Source organism: Sus scrofa, chromosome 10, assembly GCF_000003025.6.
Source record: "Sus scrofa isolate TJ Tabasco breed Duroc chromosome 10, Sscrofa11.1, whole genome shotgun sequence".
In the NCBI taxonomy this organism is placed as follows: Eukaryota; Metazoa; Chordata; class Mammalia; order Artiodactyla; family Suidae; genus Sus; species Sus scrofa.
Window position 1 is genome coordinate 55,837,628 of NC_010452.4, and position 26,739 is coordinate 55,864,366.

At 35.7% G+C, this 26,739-nt stretch overlaps 1 protein-coding gene across 1 annotated transcript in view; it reads left to right on the forward strand.

Annotated features, from left to right (window-relative positions):
- Window positions 1-26,739, forward strand: part of CCDC7 (coiled-coil domain containing 7) — a 341,366-nt gene that overhangs the window by 126,536 nt on the left and 188,091 nt on the right. The window contains 2 exon segments of the mRNA XM_021064965.1: window positions 2,444-2,509; window positions 5,013-5,225. Of these exon segments, the coding sequence (XP_020920624.1) occupies window positions 2,444-2,509; window positions 5,013-5,225 (279 nt within the window).

Consider the following 26,739-nt stretch of genomic DNA (forward strand, 5'->3'; position numbering starts at 1 on the left):
GATGGGAACTCCCTCTCTTTTCTCCTTTGGGGATCCCCTATAATGCAAATACTATTCCACTTAATGTTGTCCTACAGATCCCTTAAGGTATCCTCACTTCTTTTAATTCTTTATTTTGCTGCTCTTTCTGGGTGTTTTTCACTACTTTGTTTTCCTACTCACTGGTTTGTGTTTCCTTTTCATCCATTCTGAGGTTGAATCCATCTAGTTTGTTTTCCAGTTCACTTATATCTTCCTGTTTAGTACTTTCTTATATTTTCCATCTCTTTGTTTAAGAGATCATTTTCCTGATGTCAGTGAACTTTTTTATGATCATTACTGTGAACTATTTTAGGTTGCTTATCTCTGTCTTATTATCGTCTTTTTCTGGGATTTGCCTTGGATTGAACATATATTCTTCTAACTTTTCATTTGCCTGTGTCTGTCTATATGTATTAGGTGAAATGACTACCTCTTGCAGTCTCGAAGGAGTGGTTTTCTTATAGGATCTGTTCTGTGTAGCTTAGAAGCTCAATCTTCCCTGATCACAAGAGTCAGGCACTTGATGGGCATCCCTCATGTGGGCTCTGTGCATCCTCCAGCTGTGTAAGACAAAGGCTAGTGTTCAGGGAAGGCAAGGTTTGAGTCACTTGGCCATCCTGGTTGTGGCTAGGTCTCTGTGTGGGTTGGGTGGAGCTTGAGGCCCTTGTCTGGCCCAGTTGTGACCTGTTTACTACATGGGCAAAGCAAAGCTTAGAATACTTGCTCATCATGTCTCTGTGTATGTGTGGATGGCCTTGATTAATTATTGAACTGCTTCTGTTGTTAAGGTTGGGCCTAGCCTGTCAAGTGTTTTAAGTGAGGTCAGGGATCAAACCCATGTCCTCATGGATGCTAGTTGGGTTTGTTAACCGTTGAGCCACGACGGGAACGCCTCAAACTGCTATTATTTCTCTAGATCTCCAGATCAGTGAGACCACATGTGAGCCCTTTAAGAGGGGGTGTCTCAGTTTTCTCTAGCACTTTGGGACCCTTGGATGTCAGCCCTCTTGGTTTTAAAGCCAGGAATTTCAGGGGTAGCTGTTTCTGGTGTAGATCCTAGGAGACAGGATGCCTCTTGTGGCACTAATCCCGTTCTCTGGGAAAAGCACCTCTCTACTGTGTGCCATCATGCTGAGGATGGGGTTTTTGGAAAAAGTATTTCCTTGCCTCTCCTACCTGTATTGATATAGACCTTTTTATTCTTTGTTCTGGAGCATGTGTTTGACTAGATCTAAGGTTCTTTTCAGAGGGAATTGATCTGTATGTATATGTATATTTGTTGACCCCATGGGAGGAGATATTTTCATGCTCTTCCTATGCCCCATCTTGATCCGCCTTTCTTGTAGATTGTCTTTTCTCGTAATTCTCATTTTCTGTCTCTTCAAGTTCAAATACTTCCTAATTGTATCTTAGATATTGTCAATGTCATGTTGAAGCTCTGTATTCTGCTATATTCTTCTAATGATTGGTACTATTTTTGTTTTGCTTCAATTTATTACTAATGTGATTGGGTGCAATATGAAAATTCTGTCTTTATGCAGTGGCTCATACTGCATTTCAGTTCTAGGTTTTGCTAGATTGTTTAAAGTCTTCCCTATGTGTATGTGGTTAAGGGGTCAGGAAAAAATTTGTACAGAGTTTATATAAATACTTTGCGTCTCCTTCTCTCTGGCACACTTCTTTGTGTGACTTCCCCCTAACCTTTCCAGTGGCTCTGTACCCTGCTTTGTAAGATCTAAAAACTCAGTTTTTTAAAATTAGCTATTAGGTGTCCTGCCTGGCTTAGATAGGCATGGCTTCACACTGGAAGCCAGGAAACAAGAATCTTATGTAGTACTCTTCCCTTCTTCCAAGTGTCACCTTTCTCTCAAGAATCTACCTACTCTTGGTTGCTCTCTAGTGTTGATATTTTTATTTTGTTTAGAGTTTGTGGTTGTTATATGTGGCAGGATTTTTCCAGGTTTTTCTACTATACCAGAATCAAAACCAAGAGATTTAGATAGTGTTCCTCAGACTGTCTTCCATTTCATGGAGAATTCTTGGGACTTTTTATGCATAATGGAATTTGCTCATTATCACAAAATTAGAACTATATTTTATGTTAAGAGTAGAGTTGTCTCTTTTCTTAAAATTTGGATATTTGTATTTAAATATTTCAGGCCTTGAGAAAAGGAGAAATGAAATGTTCAATTTACTGTAGTTATAATTTCCTAGATTCAAGGTTATCTTCCTGTGGAAAATCAGTAGGAAGCTAGAGCTATAGATAGTAGTATCCCTCATTGTGCCTGAGAAGTGTTCAGTAAATCTGTATGATTGAATCATCATCTTGGCTATATATGGATTTTAGAAAGGTAATAATTATTAGAATAACTTAATAAAAATAAAGATACTGAATACTTTTCTTCCTTGTATTACATCCTAGAAAGTAACACATGCTCTGGAAGTTGAGAACCAAGTCCTTCGGGAACAACTGAAACAAGCTTTACAGGTAAAAGATTTGTTCCTTTAAAATTGTTAACAAGTGAAGAAAAGATCTCTTAACAACTTTTTAAGTGAATAATTTTAACTTTGTAAACTAATAATAGGTCTGTATATGATAGTATTTCACCAAGTTTATTTTCATTTTGTATAATAGAAATATATTCATAAAATTTAATATTCTTTCCATAACAATAAACTAGAAAGAAAAATTGCCTGAATATACAGACTTCAGGCAATTTATTTCTAAATATAAATGGAATTAAACTTTTGAGCTTAGCATAAACATTATAGGATATATTGAGATAAGAAACTGATTACAAAACAATTAATGAGGATTTGCTTATTTAAAAATCAATACAAGGGAGTTCCTGTCGTGGCACAATGGTTAATGAATCTGACTAGGAACCACGAGGTTGCAGGTTCGATCCCTGGCCTTGCTCAATGGGTTAAGGATCCGGCATTGCCGTGAGCTGTGGTGTAGGTTGCAGACATGGCTCAGATCCCACGTTGCAGTGGCTCTGGCGTAGGCTGGTAGCTACAGCTCAGATTCGACCCCTAATCTGGGAACCTCCAAATGCCATGGGAGCGGCCCAAGAAATGGCAAAAAGAAAAAAAAATCAGTACAAATATAAAAATACAGTAAAGTGATATGGTTCTGGATTTGGTCTGAATTAAAAGTTCTGAAACAGATTCAAATTAATATAATAATTTAATATTTGTTAAAGTTTTAGTTATTCAGTTTTTAATAGAAGGATAAAATAGTCATGAAGGTAAATTACTGTGAAAAAAACATTGGGTTTCTAGTTCATGTAATATACCAAAATAAGCCACAGATTGATTTAAGATCCAAAAGTAATAAGTGAACTATGAATTTGTTGGAGGAAACAATGGGTAACAATTACATGGTCTTGGCTAAAGCAAAGCTTTCTAAGCATTATACCACAAAGGAATATGTTGATATATTTGGCTATATATAAAAGTTTTTTATAGTTCAAAAATTCATGAGATATAAAGATAAATGGAAAATCTTTACAAAATGTTTCTTATAAAGATCTTTTACAAATCTATAGGAAATATGGCTAGTCTTCCTCCTAAATAGACAAAGGACACAAATAGGCAAGTCACAATTGAGAAATACACATGGCCAGTAAATGAATGCAAATATATTCAACCTTACTAGTTCCCAAATAAATGGAATTTAAAATAGCAGATAGTTATTTTTACCTACCATTTTATTAAAAATTTAAGGAATAAAAATATCTGATATCTATGGATTTATGCTGAACTGAGCGTCTTTCACATACTTCTCTTGTCAGTTTGGATTGATACTTTTCTGGAAGAAAACATATAGAAAAAGTGTTGGAAAGATGTAGTTATTTCAATGATACATTCCATGTCTAAAAATTTATAGTAAAGAAGAAAAAAGTGTGTAGAAATTTTTTACAAGTATGCAGAGTAAAAAAAATGTTAATAGCAAAATTTGAACAATTACCAAAATGTCTATTGTTAAGAAATTTGCTAAATTACTTAAAGTTTATTATTCAAATGGATTTCTGTTAGCTATTCTGGTTTGAATGTATATTTATCATCATGGAAACATGTCTATGACATTATATAATTAAAAGAGCATATTATATGAGTATGTGTAATATGATCCAATCTTCATAAAAATATAGAAATACATATACACATATGCACTAGCTGTATTTAGAAGTAATTAAAAAGAATATGCATCAGCATGTTAACAGTAAATTTTCTGTTTATGGTGGATTGTGAACTTTTTTATTGATCTGTGTATTCTTTCATAGAAATAACTTGTTAATTTTGAATAAATATTATTAATAGTAACATTTAAAATTTTTAACTCTGGAAGAAATAAATTATTTTTCAAATTTTCTTTTATTATTTGATATTATAGATCCTAATTATTTTGGATACATTCTGACACCTTCTGTAACTTATGCAATTTACTTTTATTGTGCCTGTATGATTAGAGCCTTAAAAAATAATGACCAGGAGTTCCCAGTGTGGCACAGCGGAAACGAATCCAACTAGGAACCAAGAGGTTGCGGGTTCCATCCCTGGTCTTGCTCAGTGGGTCAGGGATCCGGCTTTGTCATGAGCTATGGTGTAGGTCGCAGATGCGGCTTGGATCTGGCATTGCTGTTGCTGTGGTATAGGCTAGCAGATGTAGCTCAGATTCGACCCCTAGCCTCCATATGCCACAGGTGCGGCCCTAAAAAGAAAAATAATAATAATAATAATAACCAGAAGAACCTCTTGGGTATACGAATAGCTCTTTTAAGTGGAAGAATTTTCTTCTTAGTTTTTAATTATAGGTGTGTTAAACTATGGATAATACCAGTGGTTTAACTTAGCTTCCTCCAATGCTTTAAAAATAAAATGGAGAAGTAGTGTGGGCATGAATATATGAAGATTCTCCAAAGTTGTTATGTTGGCAAGAAGATGTCACAGAAATAATGCTTAACAATTATTTTTTTAAAAAACAGGAAGCTGAAAGAGCTAAGCAACAATTTGGCTATTTCCTAAATCAAGAAAGAGTATTACTTAAAAGTGAGGGGAAGAGGAAGACAACAGAAATTGGTACTGGCAAAACAGAAGCTGAAGATTCAAAATATATACCACTGGAGAAAGAAATAGAAAAAGCACTAGTGGCAGATTCAAGTGGACAAAAAGCAAATGATAAAATAAAACATCCGCAGGTAAGAAATAACCAAAATAGAAACATGTACTATTGAAATGAAAATTCATATACTGTAAGAAACTTCATGTACCAAAATGAAACTTATGTATTGTAAGAACTTTATCCTTTCACATTATTATTTACTTCATTTGTATATTACTTTTAAAAATCTCTGTGCTTTTTATTTCTGCTTGGAATTTTGCCTTTGCCATTTGGATATACCAATTCATTATTATCTTGAATTTGAATCTATAAATTAAGTATATATTGACTTTTGTGGGCTTTTTGTATTCCAGATATTTGCATTTTTGTTCAGGACAGTTGATCCAATACAGACTTGTCAGATATAAAATAATGTTTTCTCTTGATAAATTTTATTGAAGTGTAAGTGACATATATTATTTTCAGATATACAACATGATGATTCAATATTTGTATATATTGTAACTGGATCACCACAATAAGTCTAAACATCCATCACTATACATAATTATAAACCTTTTTTCTCATAATAAGAACTTTTAAGATTTACTCTCTTAGCAACTTTCAAATATGCTGTTCAATATTATTTACTGTAGTCACTATGCTGTACATTATTTCTTCTAGACTTGTTTGTTTTATGAGTGGATATTTGTCCCTTTGACTCACTTCACCCATTTTGCCCACCGATCAACCCCTGGCTCTGGCACACGCCAATCTCTTCTCTGTATCTATTAACTTAGTTTTTGTTTTGTTTTGTTTTAGAGTCCACATATAGTGAGATCATATGGTATTTCTTCCTCCATCTGACTTTTTTCACTTAGCATAACACTCTGAAGTCCATCCATATTGTCAAAAATGGCAAGATTTCATAATTTATTATGACTGAATAATATTCTGTTGTGTGTGTGTGTGTGTGTAATACTTTCTTTATCCATTCACCCTTCAATGGATGCATAGGCTGTTTCCACATCTTGGCTAATGTAAGCAATGCTGTAGTGAACACGGAGTGCAAATGTCTTCCTAAGTTAGTATTGTTATTTACTTTGGAAAAATATGCAGAAGTGGGATGGCTGGATCATGTGGTAGTTCTAGTTTTTAATTTTTTGACAAACCTCCATACTCTTTTCCATAGTAGACACACCAGTTTACATTCCCACCAACAGTGCACACGGGTTTCCCTTTTATCTACATTCTTGCCAACACTTTTTATTTCTTGTCTTTTTGCTAATAGCAATTCTGACAGATGTGAAGTAATATCTCATTGTGGCTTTTATTTGCATTTCCCTGGTGATTAGTGATGTTGAACATCTTTTCATGTATCTATTGGCCACATATATATGTCTTCCTTAGAAAAATGTCTCTTCGTATCTTCTACTCATTTTTCACTTAGATCGATTCTGGTTTTTTTGCAACTGAGTTATATGAGTTCTTTATGTATTTTGGGTATTAATCTCTTATTAGATACATGATTTTCCAGTACTTTCTCACATTTAGTAGGTTACCATTTCATTGTGTTGTTAGTTGCCTTTGCTGTGCAGAAGCTTTTTAGTTAGGTATAGTTCCACTTGTTTATTTTTGTTTTTGATGCCTCGCTTGTGTCTTTAGGTTTGAAGTGAGTCTGTTGTAAGCAGCATATTAATGTGTGTGTGTGTTTTTAAAAAAATATATTCAGTCATTCTATGTTTTTTGGTTGACGTATTTCAGTTTGTTTACATTGAAAGTGATTATAGGTGTACATTTATTGCCATTTTGCTAATTGTTTTGTAATTGTTTTTTGGATATTTTATAGTACTTTTCCATGTTTCTTCTCTTGCTCTTCCTTTGTGGTTTGATGACTTTCATTAGTGGTATGCTTAGATTCATGTTTCAATCATTTTTGTGTATCTTCTATAGGTTTTTGCATGGTGGGTAACTTGAGGCTCTCATGTAACAAGTTTATAACAGTCTATTTTAAGTTGATAGCAACTTCGATTTAAATGTGTTCTTTTTTTTTTTTTTTTTTTTTTTTTTTGTCTTTTTGTCTTTTTTGTTGTTGTTGTTGCTATTTCTTGGGCCGCTCCCGTGGCATATGGAGGTTCCCAGGCTAGGGGTTGAATCGGAGCTGTAGCCACTGGCCTACGCCAGAGCCATAGCAACGTGGGATCTGAGCCGCGTTTGCAACCTACACCCCAGCTCACAACGCCGGATCGTTAACCCACTAAGCAAGGGCAGGGACCGAACCCGCAACCTCATGGTTCCTAGTCGGATTCATTAACCACTGCACCACGACGGGAACTCCTAAATGTGTTCTAAAGCTCTACATTTTTTACTCTCCCCTCACTATGTTTCAAGTTTCTGATGTCACATTTTAGGTCTTTTTATCTTGTGTATCCCTTAATTATTGTGGCTGCAGTTATATTTACAACTTTTGAGTTTTTATGTTTATACTAGCTTTATAAAAGGTGCATCCACTACCTTGACTATATATTTCCCTTTGCCAGTGAGATTTATGCTTTAACTTGTTTTCTTGTTTCTTGTTACTTTCTTTTTAGCTTAAAAAAGTTAATAAGTCTTGTTTAGTGGTTATGGGCTCCTTGAGCTTTTGCTTGTCTGGAAATCTCTCTATCTTTATTTCAATTATGAATGAAAATTTTGCCAGGTAGGAAGGATATTAGAAGGAAATTTTTTTCTTTTAGCACTTTGAATATATTATACTTCTCCATTCTGGCCTGTGACAGTTCTGTTGAAAAATATGCTGAGTCTTTTTTGGAGATTCTCTTATACATAACAAGTTTTTTTCTTCCTGTCCTTATTTGTTTGTTTTGTCCTTGTCTTTAAGTTTTAACATTTTGATTATAACATATCTTTGTGTCAGATTCTTTAAGTTCATTTTATTTTTATTTTTCCAGACTTCCTGGATCTGATGCCTCGCTTTTGGTGTCAAATCCCCAAATTAAATAAGACCTATGTTAAGTAGCGTATTGTCTGTGTTTCTTTTAGAAGTTTTATAGTTTTCTGTCTTACACTCAAGTTTTTAATTCATTTTGAGTTACTCTTTGTGTATAGTGTAAGAAAGTGGTCAAGTTTCATTCTTTGCATGTGGTTTTCCGGTTTCCTAACACCATTTATTAAAGACACTATCTTCATTGTATATTCTTGCTCCTTCATTGTAAATTGATTGACCACATGTGTGTGGTTTAATTACTGGGCCTGGGAACTTCCATATGCTATGGTTCAGCCATTTTAAATAAAAGGGGGAGCTCCCTTTGTGGCTCAGCAGGTTACGAACCTGACTACTATCCATGAGGATATGGGTTCAATCTCTGATCCAGTGGGTTATGTATCCAGTGTTGCCATGAGCTGTGGTGTAGGTCACAGATATGGCTCGGATCCCACGTTGCTGTGGCTGTGGTGTGGTCTTGCAGTCCTTTGTGGTTGTACAACATACAGTATTAGTTTTACTATCTCTCAGCAGTTGAGACTGTTCCTAGACTAATCAGTGTTTTAGAGGGAGAATCTCATTCAGTTCCTAGATTCAGGCAAATTTTAAGTGAGATCCTCCCCTAAGAGAGTGTTTGAAGAATGCAAATATATATGTACAGTCCTATGGAACTGCAAGTGTAAGCCTGATGTCCCTCAGAACTAGACAAACTGGAAATGTCCCCCGGGTAGCAGTCACAAAAATTGGGACTCCAGATGTGTATACAGGCTTCTTAGTGGGAGATACCGGTGAGCTGTAGTGAAGCAGAGAGAAAGAGGGTAAAGTTGGCATCCCCTAGCTTCCATACCCTGATAGCAGCTCTGTAACTTCAAGATGTGTATCAAAGTTCAAACCTCTACTTAAGGCCAAAGCTTTTTGTTCTAGCAAGTACATCTCTTTCATAGAAAGACTGTGGGTATGTTTCAGTCTGCTGGCTGTGCAGTGCCCTGGGAGTGGTAGTCTGCTAAGAACTGTCTTTCTGATTCAGTCTTGTGGGTAAGTAGTCCCAGCTATCAGAACCAAGTGATCAGGAGGTATCTCCTTGATGATGACTTAAAAAAAAAAAAAACAAAACGGGAAAGAAGACATAAAAGTTGGCATACCAGGCACATATAAGAGCTTCCCTTTTAGAGAGGCTGCCACTCTGGAGTGGATAGAGGGAGAATGTGAAGATAATGCCTGCTGAGGTCTCAGGAACATTTATATTCAGCCCTTAGATGTGTGTTTTATTAAAACCTGTGCCCCTTAGGTTGCAGCTGTGATAAGCTAATAGGCCTCTTTCACAGAAATATCCGTCTCCTGGGTCTGTGGCCTTTTGCTGTGCCCTGGGGATGATAACTCCTTAAAAACTCTTTCTTTGCTGGTTGTAGTTCTGTGGAACCCATGAGTATAAGCCCCAATGGCCACCCAGAATGAAGCAATGTAGAGGTGTCCCCTGACATCAGCTGTTAAAATCAGGGCACTAGAGAAGGGCATAAGCTACCATTGAAGATATCAGCAAGTTAGAATGAAGCAGATGGAGAGTTAAGAGGTTGTGTCCATTGACCTCCATTCCCTGAGCTTAACTCCTTAGGTTCCTATAAGTGTGCCAAACTAGAAACCTGCCTCTTAGCTCTAAGCTCCTAGCTAAAGAAACAGGCCTCTTTCTCAGAAAGACTGGGAGTATGTTTCAGTCTGCTAGTTGTGCAGTGTTTGGGGAGTGGAAGTCAGCCAAGAACTTTATCTCTGATTATTATAGTGCAGTGGAACCCAAGAACATAAGCTTCCTGGTCTCCAGATGTAAGCGATCAAGGTCATCCCCTGGTTATATAGCATCAAAGAATGAGTCACTAGATATAAAAACTGGGACCTTTGATGTGTTCTAAAAGCTCCCTTCTGGGAGATCCTAGCACTCTGACTCATGGCAGGAGAGTGGAAAGATCTTGTCCACTGGCTGAAGCAAGGCAGATTGGGAGTGTAAAGATATCATAAATCGGAGTTCCCATCGTGGCTCAGTGGAAACAAATATGACTAGTATCCATGAGGACAGAGGTTCCATCCCTGGTCTCGCTCAGTGGGTTAAGGATCCGGCGTTGCCATGAGCTGTGGTGTAGGTCACAGATGAGGCTCGGATCCTGCATTGCTGTGGCTACGGTGTAGGCCAGTGGCTACAGCTCCCATTTGACCGCTAGCCTGGGAACCTCCATATGTTGCAGGTGGGTGTGGCCCTAAAAAGACCAAAAAAAAAAAGTCACTGACCAAAATAAGAAAAGAGAAAATTTAAAAAGGAATGAAAGATAAAAAGAAAAGAAATGAAAAAAGATGGCACTTGATGGCTTTAGCAAGGCTGAAGGAGAGTGGAGAAGATGGCCCTCACCTGCTGGAGCATTAGGTTCGCTACTCTGGGAAAGGAGAAGAGAAGAGGTGGTACCTGCTAGCATTAGCAAGGCAGAAGGAGAGAAGCAGGATGGCTCCCATCAGCCTACATCCCCAGAGAGCATTCCAGCAGCCCCTTGCCCTTCATACCAACACTTTAAAATCAGGAAATGAATGTCCCTCTCATAAAGTCTAGATAATTTTCACTTTTTTCTTCCAGTATTGTTGAGATATAATTGACATATAACACTGTATGTGTCTAAGGTGTACAGCATAATGATTTGACTTATACGTCAAGAAATGATCATCACGATAAGTTTAGTGATCAGCATTTCATATAAATACAAAGTTAAAAAAAGAAAAAATAATGTTTTTCTGCATGTTGAGAACTCTGTTTTCTGTATCCATGAATTTTTTGTGTTTGTTCATTTATTTTGCTTTTTTAAAATTTATTTATTTATTTTTTATTTTATTTTCCCACTGTACAGCAAGGGGATCAAGTCATCCTTACATGTATACATTACAATTACATTTTTTTCCCCATCCTTTGTTCTATTGCAACATGAGTATCTAGACTAAGTTCTCAATGCTACTCAGAGGATCTCCTTGTAAATCTATTCTAAGTTGTGTCTGATAAGCCCAAGCTCCCGATCCCTCCCACTCCCTCCCCCTCCCATCAGGTAGCCACAAGTCTTTTCTCCAAGTCCATGATTTTCTTTTCTGAGGAGATGTTCATTTGTGCTGGATATTAGATTCCAGTTATAAGTGATATCATATGGTATTTGTCTTTGTCTTTCTGGCTCATTTCACTCAGGATGAGATTCTCTAGTTCCATCCATGTTGCTGCAAATGGCATTATGTCATTCTTTTTTATGGCTGAGTAGTATTCCATTGTGTATCTATACCACATCTTCCGAATCCAATCCTCTGTTGATGGACATTTGGGTTGTTTCCATGTCCTGGCTATTGTGAATAGTGCTGCAATGAACATGCTGGTGCATGTGTCTCTTTTAAGTAGAGTTTTGTCCGTATAGATGCCCAAGAGTGGGATTGCAGGGTCCTATGGAAATTCTATGTATAGATTTCTAAGGTATCTCCAAACTGTACTCCATAGTGGCTGTACCAGTTGACATTCCCACCAGCAGTGCAGGAGGGTTCCCTTTTCTCCACAGCCCCTCCAGCACTTGTTATTTGTGGATTTATTAATGATGGCCATTCTGACTGGTGTGAGGTGGTATCTCATGGTAGTTTTGATTTGCATTTCTCTTATAATCAGCGATGTTGAGCATTTTTTCATGTGTTTGTTGGCCATCTGTGTATCTTCTTTGGAGAAATGTCTATTCAGGTCTTTTGCCCATTTTTCCATTGATTGATTGGCTTTTTTGCTGTTGGGTTGTATAAGTTGTTTATATATTCTAGAGATTAAGCCTTGTCAGTTGCATCATTTGAAACTATTTTCTCCCATTCTGAAAGTTGTCTTTTAGTCTTCTTTTTGGTTTCTATTTTGCTTTTTAAATTCCACATATAAGTAAAATCATAGGGGTATTTGTTTTTTTCAGCCTGACTTATTTCACTTAGCCTAAGTGGTCCATTCATGTTGCCACAGATGGCAAGATTTCATTGTTTTTTATGGCTGAGTAATATTCCATTGTGAGTGGTGTATAATATACACCACACCTTTTTAGTCCATTCATCTGTTGATGGACTCCAGTTGCTTTCATTTCATGGCATTTGTGAATGATGTTCCAGTAAACATAGGGGTGCACATTTCTTTCTGAATTAATGTTTTTGTTTTCTTTGGAAAAATACCCAGAAGTGGAATTGCTGAATTATATGGTAGTTTTTTTATTTTTTTTATTTTTTTTGTCTTCTTAGGGCCATACCTGTGGCATATTAAAGTTCCCAGGCTAGGGGTCAAATCAGAGTTATAGCTGCTGGCCTATGCCACAACCACAGCAAAGCCAGATCCAGGCTGCATCTGCGACTTACACTGCAGCTCATGGCAACACCAGATGCTTAACCCACTGTTCAACGCCAAGGACTGAACCCACATCCTCATGGATACTAATCAGATATCTTTCTGCTGAGCCATGACGGGAACTCCTTAATTCTGATTTTTAAAAAACATTTTTAAAATTGAGATATAGTTGATATACAATATTATGTGTTTCAGATATACCACATAGTGGTACATAGTGGTACCACATAGTGATTGACAGTTTTTAAAGGTTATACTCACATATATAATCATTATAAAATATTGACTACATTCCGTGTGCTTTACAATATATCTTTGTAGCTTATTTGTTGTATATATAGTAGCTTGTACCTCTTAATTGCCCATCTTTATTTGGCCCCTCCTCTTTCCTTCCCCCCACCGATAATCACTAGTTTGTTCTCTATGTCTGTCTGTTTTTTTTTATATTCACTTGTTTTATTGTTTAGATACCACGTATAAGTGATATCATACAGTATTTGACTATTTCACTTAGCCTAATTCCCTCTACGTCCATGCATGTTATTTCAAATGACAACATTTCATTCTTTTTTTTAATGGCTAGGTAGTATACCATATCTTCTTTACCCATCCATCTGTTGATGGACACTTAAGTTGCTTCCATATCTTGACTATTATAAATAACACTCATGGGAACATTGGGGTATATGTATCTTTCTGAATAAATGTTTTCATTTTTTTCACATGTATGTCAAGGAGTGGAATTGATGAACTATATGATGGTTCCTTTTTTACTTTTTTGAGGAAACTTCATACTTTTTTTCATACTGGCTTCACCAATTTATACTTTCAGCAACAATGCACAAGTGTTCTCTTTTCTCTACACCTTGCCAATACTTTTTATTTGTTATTTTTTGGGTAATAGCCTTTCTGACAGCTGTAAGATTATAGGTTTTGATTTGCATGTCTCCGATAAGGAGTGATGTTGAGCACCTTTTCATGTACCTGTTGGCCATCTGTAAGTCTCTTTTGGAAAAATGTCTGTTCATGTCTTCTGCCAATTTTTTAAATTGCATTGTTTGGTTTTTTTGATGTTGAGTTGTATGAGTTCCTTTTATATTTTAGATATTAACCTCTTATCAAATACATCATTTGTGGTTTCTTCTTCCATTTTGTTGTTTGTTTCCTTTGTTGTGCAAAAGCTTTTTAGTTTGATGTAGTCCTATTTATGTATTTACTAAGATTTTTTTATCATAGTTGATTTATAGTGTTCTGTCAATTTCTGTGGTACAGAAAAGTGACCCAATCATACATGTAAATATATATACATTTTCTTTTTCTCACATTATCCTCCATCATGTTCCATCACAAATGACTAGATATCATTCCCTGTGCTATACAGTAAGATCTCATTGCATATCCATTCCAAAGGCAATAGTTTGCAGGTACTAACCTCAAACTCCCAGTCCATCCCACTCCTTCCCCCTCCCCCGCAGAAGCCACAGGTCTGTTCTCCATGTCCATGAGTTTGTTTCTTTTCTGTAGATAGGTTCATTTGTGACATATATTAGATCCCAGATAAAAGTGATATCATATGATGTGTCTTCTCTTTCTGACTTCACTTAGTATGAGAGTCTCTAGTTCCATCCATGTTGCTGCAAATGGAATTATTTTGTTCTTTTTTATGGCTGAGTAGTATTCCATTGTGTACACATACCATGTCATCTTAATTCATTCATCTGCCAATGGACATGTAGTTTGTTTCCATGCCTTGGCTATTGTGAAGAGTGTTGCATTGAACATAGGGTTGCATGTATCTTTTTCAAGGAAAGTTTTGTCTGCATAAATGCCCAGGAGTGGATTGCTGGATTATATGGTAGGTCTATATTTAGTTTTCTGAGGTACCTTCATACTGTTTTCCATAGTGGTTGTACCAATTTACATTCCCACCAACAGTGAAGGAGGGTACCTTTTTCTCCACACCCTCTCCAGCATTTATTTGTTGGCTTATTAATGATGGCCATTCTAACCAGTGTGAGGTAGTACCTCATTGTAGTTTTGATTTACATTTCTCCAATAATTAGTGACTTTAAGCATTTTTTCCTGTGACTGTTGGCAATCTGTATATCTTCTTTGGAGAGATGTCTATTTAAGTCTTCTGCCCATTTTTCTATTGGATGGGTTGTTTGGTTGTTTTTTTTTTTTTTTTTTTTTTTTTTGTTTTTTTTTTTTTTTTTTTTTTTTTTTTTTTTTTTTTTTTTTTTTTTAATGGTTTCCTTTGCTGTGCAAAAGCTTGTAAATTTGATTAGGTCGTATTGGTTTATTTTTGTTTTTATTTCTGTTGCCTTGGGAGACTGACCTAAGAAAACATTTGTACAGTTGATGCCAGAGAATGTTTTGCCTATGTTCTCTCATTGGTGTTTTATGGTGTCTTGTCTTACATTTAAGTCTTTAAGCCATTTTGAGTTTATTTTTATGCATGGTGTGAGGATGTGTTCTAGTTTCATTGATTTACCTGCACCTGTCCAGTTTTCCCAGTACCATTTGCTGAAGAGACTGTCATTTTCTTATTTGGTATTCTTACCTCCCTTGTCAAAGATTAATTGACCAGTGATGTCTGGGTTTATTTCTGGGTTCTCTGTTCTGTAGTGTGGTATTAGTACAAAAAAGAGACATACAGACCATTTTTTTATTTTTACTTTTGTTTCTTTTGCCTGAGGAGACATATATAAAAAAGAAAATGGCTAAGACCAATGTCAAAGAGTGTACCACCTGTTTTTTTCTAGGAAATTCATGGTTTCAGGTCTTACATTTAAAGCTTTAGTCCATGTTGATTTGTTTGTTTGTATCTTTGTTTGTTTTATGGCCATACCCATGGCATATGGAAGTTCTTGAGCCAGGGATTGAATCCAGCTGCACCTCTCACCTGCACCACAGCTGTGGCAATATGGTATCCTTTAACCCACTGCTCCAGGCTGGGGATTGAACCTGTGCCTGTGCAGCGACCCAAGCCACTGCATTGGATTCTTAACCGGCTCACCACAGAGGGAACTGCCAAGTTCATTTCTTATATGATATGAGAAAGTAGTTTGGTTTTTCTCTTTTGTGTGTGGCTGTCCAGTTTTCTCAATACCATTTATTGAAGAAGCTTCTTATCCTCATTGTATATTCTTGACTCCTTTGTTGTATATTAATTGCTTATATTTCATTTACCACATTTAACTGCAGGAGGGACTTAGAAAGTAGACTAGTAATGTGCCTAAGAAGAAAAGAAAATTCGTTTGGTGAACACCTAGAAATGTTTGCTGTAGATAGGTAAAGCCTGCTAATCTCTGTACAGATGAATCTGAGTTAGGTAAAATTCAGGCCTGGAATAAAATCTGGAATTAACATTTATTCTCTAGTAAGGAATCTGTTATCTTCTCAGGAGGTAAGTTATTAATAAAATCACAGTCTTGAGATCACTAGCTGCTTGATTTTTTTTTTTTTCTTTTTTGGTCTCATCTCTACATATGGAAATTCCCTGGACCAGGGATCAAATCCAAGCCACAGCTGTGCCACAGCTGCAGCAACTCTGGATCTTTAACCTGCTGCACCAGGCAGGGATCAAACCCTTGCCATCACAGAGACAAGCCAGATTATTAACCCATTGTGCCACAGTGAAAACTCCGAGTTTCTTGATATTTTTGATGACACACCTCATTTAAATGTATTTTGAACATGCATTCTCAATATACTTTAAAAATTTGTAAATTAAAAGTACTACTATATTAGTATACTGTGTGTTAGTACTACTATATTGGTATGCTGATAGCATTTGAAGTATAAATGCTTCAAAAAGAACATTAAAAAGATTAAATAATTATTTAATGTATGTTTAAATAATTTTTGTTTACTGTAAGTATACAACTTCTCTTTACTCTCAGTTAGAAATATAATTTTGGTAGCAGTTCCACTTCTACAGTGTCTCTTCCAATACCAAATATGCTAACTTCTTAAGCTTTTTTGACACATAGTCTCACAAATTAGTCACATTTTAAAAAAGCTGCATTGAATGATATTTTTCTAAATGATTTAGTGTAAGCATTTTTGTGCATGTTTGGTATATTTAAATTTAGTATTATCTTTATCACAGACCTCAATTGCCTAAAATGGAAGCTCAGTTGAAACAAGGTAAAACATTGAAAATTACTCTTTTTCTAATCTCTTATCAGTTCACATACATAAATGGTAAAAAGAGCTATTTTAAATTCAGTGTCATAAAATTCCTTTGTCTCTTTGCTTACAATATCACACTCTTATCTTTGAAACTAATTTTAAATAGAAAATATTTAAATCTTTAAATGTTGTCAAAGATTGATGATTTTGGATGCTGTCAAAATCAAAACTTTTAGGGGTTCCCATCGTGGCACAGTGGTTAGCGAATCTGATTAGGAACCATGAGATTGCGGGTTTGATCCTTGGTCTTGCTCAGTGGGTTAAGGATCCGGTATTGCCATGAGCTGCTGTGTAGGTCAAAGATGCGGCTTGGATCCTGCATTGCTGTGGCTGTGGCGTAGGCCAGCGGCTACAACTCTGATTTGACCCCTAGCCTGAGAACCTCTATATGCCACGGGAAGCAGCCCTAGAAAATAAAAAAAAAAAAAATCAAAACTTTTAAATTGAAAATTTTGAAGACCAAGTCTAGTATACAAACCCACTTTTTTCCCTTCTTAGCAACAGCAATTAAATTTCTAGATTGTGAGGAACCAGCTCTTATTTTTAAGTCAGTTATCATCATTCAGAGGCATGATCTCAGTACCTAAATCAACTGACTTAAGAATTTTTTACCTTTCATTTTTGCTCAATCGCTTTATCTGTTTGCATTTGCATGCACATAAATAATTGAGTTGGCTGATTCATCAAATACAATTTTTTAGTTATTACTAGTGAGTGAGTCTGATTAACATTTGATTAATTCGCAGATCTGTTCACAAGCCAGTCAAGAAATAGAAAGCCTGAGCCAGATATATTAATGTAGCAGTAAATTATATCGGAGGTTGCTATCCAGTGATAATAAACTGTCAGTGTTTCTTTTCAGTCATTGACTTGAATCATTGAAGATTCAAATTCAATGTACATGAGGCTATTTTTTTTATTATACACAGCTTAATATGTAAAATTTTGGCTTTGATTGCCACAGAAAAAAAGAATTACCTAGAAGCATGCATTTCTCTGCTTCATTACTATTTTAAGTACTTCCAAATTGCAGACCCAGATGAATTAGCAAGAATTGAGTAATAAATGTAGTGACTAAAGGCCAGAAGTTTCCAAAAATCTATTTTTAATATCTATAGTGATTATTTATATTTTAAAATATGTGTTTTTAATATTTCAAGAGAAAATTAGACATTTGTTTATTTACTTGATGCTTTGCAAACATGGACAGTTTCTTGATCATCTATCCCTTTACATCATAAATATATATGGTCAGTATTATGAGTATTTGAGAATGTATAAGAAAATGTATTAATAATTATCTTCAACTGTAATAGGAACTTAACCAGCTTATGAACTGTGTATAAATAGAAACAAACCTTGATACTCTTATTTATATTCCTATTAAGATTATGGTAGAGTGTGGCATACTACCATAGTTTTTCTGTGGAAACATAGTGAAGTATAGGCTTTGAAAATGCTGGAAAGCCAATAATTTATCACCCTGAAGAACATGAAGTGATAACGTTTTATATAAGTTGTTTTTATACTGCACATTTCATTGCTGCTGATGAATTTGATAGAATCTTTATATATTTGATGAATCTCAGAAAGTAGAAACACGGTTTGAAGAAAAATATTTAAAAGAAAATCTCTAGTCTCTATGAAGACATAATAAAGCAGTCTCAGTTACTTTCTGTTACTTATTGGAAAAATCGTGATGAAGAGTTGTGATAGGGTTACTCTGAGTTACTGCTCTTGCCAGCCTCCTTTCAACTTGGCTAATAAGTCATAGTTAAGAATGATAATGGAAAGTGGAAAAGTGGAAGAATAGTTGATGGGGAAGAGCAGACTGAGGATGATAGGGAATATAGGACTTTAAAAGCAGAAGAAGAGAGAATATATATCAAATAAATCCACTTAAATGGCTTTTTTTTTTCTAGAAATGGTAATTGATAAGTTTCCTAACTTCAGGGGGAAGGTTATTTCGATTCGGTACAGTTCAAATAGGGAAATATGGACTAACTCTCCATGTTCTGTAGGACTCTGTGCTAGATAATATGGGGAATATAAAGATAACAACTATGTGGTCATTGCCCTCCATGAATTAGCATCTAGTGAGGCAGACAAGACATGTAAAAATAAGTAGAGGATAACACAGAAAGTGCGTTCTGTAAAAAGTTAATAAGATGCTTCATAAAACAAGAGGAAAAGTTGTTTCTGGCTGTACTGAGAATAACATTAAGAAAGACAGTTGGGTTGCATTTTAACATGGGAATAAGAGGAAAAAATATTACACGTGGACTGGACAGTGGAATCAAAGACAAGAGTGTTTAGAATCTACTCAGTGAGTCAGGGAAAGACTGTTATTCTTAGGTTTTTTTTTTTTGGAGTTTAGACTAAGAATAATGAATGATGTGACATGAAATATGTTGTTTTAGCTTGCTATGCTAGGTTTTATAGAGTTGCCCTTAATAGCTTTATGTCGAATATTGCTAAATATAATAAATATCCAGACTGTTAAGCACAGAGCACAGTATTTTTTTGCTTCATTTTAGGTTACTTTTTTTTTAAGTGTTTGAAAACTCTATTTATCTATCTATCTATCTATCTATCTATCTATCTATCTATCTATCTATCTATCTATTTTAAATTACTCAAATGAATTTGTCACATCTGTAGTTGTATAATGATCATAACAATCCAATTTCACAGGATTTCCATCACATAACCCAAGCACATCCCCCCACCCCCCAAAGTGTCTCCTCCAGAGACCATAAGTTTTTCAATGTCTGAGAGTCAGTACCTGTTCTGCAAAGAAGTTCCGTCTGTCCTTTTTTCAGATTCCACGTGTCAGTGAAAGCATTGGATGTTGGTGTCTCATTGTATGGCTGAATTCTCTTAGCATGATAGTTTCTAGGTCCATCCATGTTGCTAAAAATGCCAGTATTTCATTCTTTTTAATGGCTGATTCATATTCCATTGTGTATATGTACCACATCTTCTTGATCCATTCCTCTGTCGATGGACATTTAGGTTGTTTTCATGTCTTGGCTATTGCAAATAGTGCTGCAATGAACATTGGAGTACATGTATCTTTGCGAGTCATGGTTTTCTCTGGATAGATGCCCAGGAGTAGGACTGCTGGATCAAATGGTAGTTCTATTTTTAGTTTTCTGAGGCATCTCCATACTGCTTTCCACAGTGGTTGCACCAATTTACATCCCACCAACAGTGTACTAGTGTTCCCTTTTCTCCACACCCTCTCCAGCACTTGTTGTTTTGTAGACTTTTGGATGATGGCCATTCTGGCTGGTGAAAGGTGGTACCTCATAGTAGTTTTGATTTGCATTTCCTTAATAATGAATGACTCTGAACATCTTTTCATGTGTTTCTCGGCCATCTGTATGTCTTCTTTGGAGAATTATCTGTTTAGATCTTCTGCCCATTTATTGATGGGGTTGTTTGTTTTCTTGGTATGGAGCAGGTGTTTATAAATTTTGGAGGTGAATCCCTTGTGAGTTGATTCACTTGTAAAGATTATCTTCCATTCTGTGGGTTTTCTTTTCATTTTGTTTAGGGTTTCCTTTGCTGTGCAGAAACTTTTAATTAGGTCTCATTTGTTTATTTTTGTTTTTACTGTCATTACTTTAAGAGGTGGATGTGAGAAGATGTTGCTGTCGTTTATGTCAGAGACGGTTTGGCCTATGTTTTCCTCTAGGAGTTTTGTCGTGTCTGGTCTTATATCTAGGTCTTTAATCCATTTGGAGTTTATTTTTGTGTACGGTGTTAGGGAGTGTTCTAATTTCATTCTTTTCCATGTGGCTGTCCATTTTTCCCAGCACCACTTATTGAACAGGCTGTCTTTTCTGCACTGTATATTCTTGCCTCCTTTGTCATAGATTAGTTGGCTGCAGGTAGTGGGCTTAATTCTGGGCTTTCTATCCTGTTCCACTGATCTATATGTCTGCCTTTGTGCCAGTACCATACAGTTTTGATGATTGTTGCTTTGTAGTATAGTCTGAAGTTAGGGGGCCTGATTCCTCCAGCTCCATTTTTCTTTTTCAAGATGTCTTTGGCTATTCTGGGTCTTTTGTGCTACCAAACAAACTTTAAAATATTTGTTGGAGTTCTGTGAAAAGTGTTCCTTGGTAATTTGATAGGGATTGCATTGAATCTGTAGATTGCCTTGGGTAGTATAGTCATTTTGGTAATATTAACTCTTCCAATCCACGAGCATAGTATATCTTTCCATCTATTTGTGTCATCTTTGATTTCTTTCATCCGTGTCTTAGAGTTTTCAGAGCACAGGTCTTTTGGCTCTATAGGTAAGTTTACTCCCAGGTATTTTATTCTTTTGGATGCGATGGTAAATGGGATTGCTTCCCTAATTTCTCTTTCTGCTCTTTCATTGTTAGTGTGTAGAAATGCTGTCAATTTGTGTGTATTAATTTTGTATCCTGTGACTTTGTCAAATTCATGGATGAGCTCTAACAGTTTTCTGGTAGAGTCTTTAGGATTCTCGAGGTATAGTGTCATGTCATCTGCAAATACGGATAGTTTTACTTCTTCCTTTCCAATTCGGATCCCTTTTATTTCTTTTACTTCTCTGATTGCTGTGGCTAGGACTTCCAAAACTATGTTGAAGAGTAGTGGCAAGAGTGGACATCCTTGTCTTGTTCCTGATCTCAGTGGGAATTCTTTCAGCTTTTCACCATTGAGAATGATGTTCGCTGTGGGTTTGTCATATATGGCCTTTATCATGTTGAGGTAGGTTCCCTCTGTGCCCACTTTCTGAAGGGTTTTTATCAGAAATGGGTGTTGGATTTTGTCAAAGGCTTTTTCCGTGTCTATCAAGAGGATCCTATGGTTTTTATTCTTCAGTGTGTTAATGTGGTGTATCACACTGATGGATTTGTGGATATTGAAGCACCCTTGCATCCCTGGGATAAATCCCACTTGATCATGATGTCCAATCCTTTTAATATATTGTTGGATTTGGTTTGCTAGTATTTTGTTGAGGATTTTTGCGTCTATGTTCATCAGTGAAATTGGCCTATAGTTTTCTTTTTTGTGGAATCTTTGTCTGGTTTTGGTATTAGGGTGATGGTGGCCTCATAGAATGAGTTTGGGAGTATCCCTTCCTCCTTAATTTTTTGAAATAGTTTCAGAAGGAGAGGTGTTAGCTCTTCTCTAAGTGTTTGATAGAATTCGCCTGTGAAGCCATCTGGTCCTGGACTTCTGTTTGTTGGAAGTTTTTTAATCACAGTTTCAATCTGAGTTCTTGTGATGGGTCCATTCGTCTTTTCTATTTCATCTTGGTTTAGTCTAGGAATATTGTCTTTTCTAAGAATTTGTCCATTTCTTCTAGGTTTTCCGTTTGATTGGCGTAGAGTTGCACATAGTAGTCTCTTATGATCCTTTGTATTTCTGTGACATCTGTTGTTACTTCTTTTTCATTTCTAATTTTATTGATTTGAGTCTTCTCTCTTTTTTTCTTGATAAGTCTGGCTAAGGGTCTATCAATTTTGTTGATCTTTTCAGAGAACCAGATTTTCACTTCGTTGATCTTTTCTATGGTTTTCTTTGTTTCTCTCTCATTGATTTCTGCTCTGATCTTTAGGATTTCTTTCCTTCTACTGACTTTAGGTCTTATCTGTTCTCTCTCGAGCTGCTTTAGATGTAAAGTTAGGTTGTTTCTTTGAGCTTTTTCTTGTTTCCTGAGGCGAGCTTGTATTGCTATAAACTTTCCTCTTAGAACGGCTTTTGCTGCATCCCATAGGTTTTGGAGTGTGATATCTTCATTGTTATTTGCTTCTAGATATTTTTTAATTTCCTCTTGATTTCTTCAGTGATGCATTGGTTGTTTAGTAGCATGTTGTTGGTCTCTAAGTGTTTGTGTTTTTTGCCGTTTTTTTCTTGTTGTTGATTTCCAGTCGTATGGTGTTGTGATCAGAAAAGATGCTTGATATGATTTCAATTTTCTTAAAGTTACTGAGGTTGCATTTGTAGCCCAGGATGTGATCAATCTTAGAGAATGTTTCATGTGCACTTGAGAAAAATGTGTACTCTGTTCCTTTGGATGGAATGTCCTATAAGTATCTATTAAGTCCATCTGGTTTAATGCTTCATTCAGGGCCCATGTTTCCTTACTGATTTTCTGTCTGGATGATCTGTCTATTGCTGTGAGTGGGGTGTTAAAGTCCCCCACTGTGACTGTGTTACTGTCGATTTGTCCTTTTAAGGTTGTTAGCAGGTGCCTTACATATTGTGCTGAACCTATGTTGGATGTGTAGATATTTAAAATTGGTATATCTTCTTCTTGGATTGATCCTTTGGTCATTATGTAATGTCCTTCTTTGTCCCTTAAAATATTCTTCATTTTAAAGTGTATTTTGTCTGTTATGAGTATGGCTACTCCAGCTTTCTTTTGATCCCTGTTTGCATGAAATATGTTCTTCCATCCTCTCATTTGCAATTTGTATGTGTCCCTAGAAGTGAAGTGGGTCTCTTGAAGACAGCGTATATATGGGTCTTGTTTTTGTATCCATTCAGCCAGTCTGTGTCTTTGGGTTGGGGGCGTTGAGTCCATTAACATTTAAGGTAATTATTGATATGTATGTTCTTATTGCCATTTTATTAATTGCTTTGGATTTGTTTTTGTTGAACTTTTTTCTTCCCTTCTTTTCTTGTTCTCTCCTCTTCTGGTTTGATGACTATCTTTAGTGTTGTATTTGAGTTGATTTTTCTTACTTGTCTGTGTATCAATTGTAGATTTTTGGTTTGCAGTCATTCTGAAGTTTTGATATGAGTCTATATGTATATGAGATTGTTTTAAGTTGTTGTTCTCTTAATTGCAAGTTCATCTCCAGTGTCCTGCATTTGTACCCACCTCTTCTGATGATTTCTGATTTTGGTGGTGTAATTGTGCATGGATGATTTCATATCTTTACTGTATATTTACCTTTACTGGTGAGCCTTGTCATTTGTGGAATTTTTGTTTCCTGTGGCTGTCTTTTCTTTTCTGCCTAGAGAAGTTCCTTTAGTATTTGTTGTAAGGCTGGTTTAGTGTTGCTGAATTCTATTAACTGGAGGATAGCTGTTTAAAATGAAGAACCATGAAACCCTGTTGCATTCAGTAGAGCTGGGAAAGCTTTCTTGGATCCTGTAGCGCATAGATAGCTTGACCATGTTAATCATCATCTAAACTGGAATGCCAGGACAATAAGCATAAATTGAGACTGTTCAGGCAAACCATGACATATGGTTACCCTCACTCTGGAAACTGCTGATCCTATGCAGCTGGTAGGGAATAAATACCTCTTACCTTGAAGAAAACTAACTAAGAGCTTGGAAATTGACTCTTGTGGAATGCAGTGATCTTTTAATGTCAAAACTGATAGATTTTTATTTTTTATTCTAAAATGAAACTGTGGAGAAATAACTGCAATAAATATGACTAAAATGCAACCTCAAAACTATCTTGTCTTCTACTTTGACTGAGTAAATATTTCTTGTTTGGTGGCCTCTAATGATCTTGAATAATTATTGTGTTATATAATTTAAATGTTACCTAATCCTGTTGTATCTCTTTTATTGAAGTATGGTTGACTTAAAATTTATATCTATGTATTTTTTTTGCTGTTTTAATTTTTTAATTGGACTATAGTTGATGTGTAATATTATATTTCACAGGTGTGTAATAGTGATTCATAATTTTTAAAAGTTATATTCTATTTACAGTTATTATGAAATATTGCCTGTATTGCCCATGTTATACAATATATCTTTATAGCTTATTGTATACCTAATAGTTTGTACCTCTTAATCATCTAACAGTATGTTTCCCTTGCCCCTTTTCCTCTTCTCACTAGTAACCACTAGGGTGTTCTCTATATCCATGAGTCTGCTTAATTTTGCGATATTGACTACTTTGTTGTATTTTTTTAGGTTCACATATAAGTGATATCATGCAGTATTTGTCTTTCTCTGTATGACTTATTTTACTTACCATCATGTTGCTGCAAATGGAAAATTTTCATTCTTTTTTATGTCTGAGTAGTCTTCCACTGTGTGTATGTATGTATGTATTGTGTGTGTGTGTACTATCTGAAAGAGAAATTAAGGAAACAATCCCATTCACCATCACATCAAGAAAGTGATGGTGAATGGGATCCCTATCACACACTCACACACATGCCACATCTTCTTTATCCATTCATCTGTTGATGAACAATTAGCTTGTTTCCATATCTTGGAAATTGTAAATAATGCTGCTGTGAACATTGGAGTGCATGTATCTTTTCAAATTAATGTTTTTGGGTTTTTTGGATATATACCCAAGAGTGAAATTGCTGGGTTATGTGGTTGTTCTCTTTTTAGCTTTTTGAGAAACTTCCATACTGTTTTCAACAGTGACTGTACCAGTTTACAATTACACCAACAGCGTGTGAAGTTTCCTTCTCCACATTCTCTCCATCATTTGTTGTTTGTGTGTGTGTGTGTTTTGTTTTGCTTTGTTTTTTGATGACAGCTATTCTAACAGGTGTGAGGTGATATCTCATTGTGGTTTTGATTTACATTTTCTTGATGCTTAGTGATGTCGAGCATCCCTCCTCTTTGGAAAAATGTCCCTTCTGGTCTTCTGCCCACTTTTTAATTGGGTTTCTTTTTATGTTGAGTTTCATGAGTTGTTTATATATGTTGAATATTAACCACTTATCAGTCACATAATTTGCAAATATTTTCTCCCATTCAGTAGGCTACCTTTTTGTTTTGTTGATGGCTTCCTTTACTGTGGAAAAGCTTTTAAGTTTAATTAGGTCCCATTTGTTTATTTTTGCATTTATTTGGAGACAGAGCCAAAAGAATATTGCTATGATTTATGTCAAAGAATGTTCTGCCTATGCTTTCCTCTAGGAGCTTTATGGTATCCCATCTTACATTTAGGTCTTTAATCCATTTTGAGTTTATTTTTATAAATGGTATTAGATTGTTCTCATTTCATTCTTTCACATGTAGCTGTCCAGTTTTACCAGCACTACTTATTGAAGAGACTGTCTTTTCTCCATTATTATTCTTGCCTCTTTTATCCTAGATAAATTGACCCTAAGTGTGTAAGTTTATTTCTTGGCTCTCTGTCCTATTCTGTTGATCTATATGTCTGTTTTTGTGCCAGTACCATACTGGGTTTTAGGGGTTTTTTTGTTTGTGTTTCTTTTTGACCATGCCCACAGCATGTGGAAGTTCCCAGGCCAGGGATCGAACCTGTGTCACAGCAGTGACCTGAGCCATAGCAGTGACAATGCCAGGTCCCTAACCCACTGAACTAAAGGGACCTCCCCATGCTGTTCTTATTACTGTAGATTTGTAGTATAATTGGAAGTCAGGAAGCGTGATTCCTCCAGTTCCGTTCTTTCTCAAGATTGTATTGGCTATTCAGGGTCTTTTATATTTCCATACACATTTTAAAATTATTTGTTCTAGTTCTATAAAGAATGTACTGAAAATTTGTTAGGGATTGCACTGAATCTTTAGATTGCCCTGGGTAATATGGTCATTTTAACATTATTAATTCTTCCAATGAAAGAACATAATATGATATTGCATTTGTTTGTGGCTTCTTTAATTTTTCATCAGTGTCCAATAGTTTTCTGAGTAAAGGTCTCTTTAGGTAAGTTTATTCCTGGGTATTTTATTCCTTTTTGTTGTGATGGTGAATGGGATTTTTTCCTTAATTTCTCTTTCAGATAGCTCATTGTTAGAATATAGAAATGCAACATATTTCTCTCTATTAGTTTTGTATTCTGCAACTTAACCAGATTCATTAATGAGCTCTAGTACATTTCTGATGGCATGTTTAGAATTTTCTATATGTAGTTTCATGTTATTTGCAGTGACAGTTTTGCTTCTTCCATTCCAGTTTGGATTCACTTCATTTCTTTTTCTTCTATAATTGCCGTGGCTAGGACTTCTAAGGCTATGTTGAGTAAAAGTGGCAAGAGTGGGCATCTTTGTCTTGTCCCTGATCTTAAAGGAGATGCTTTCAGCTTTTTACAAGTGCGAATGATGTTATCTGTGAGT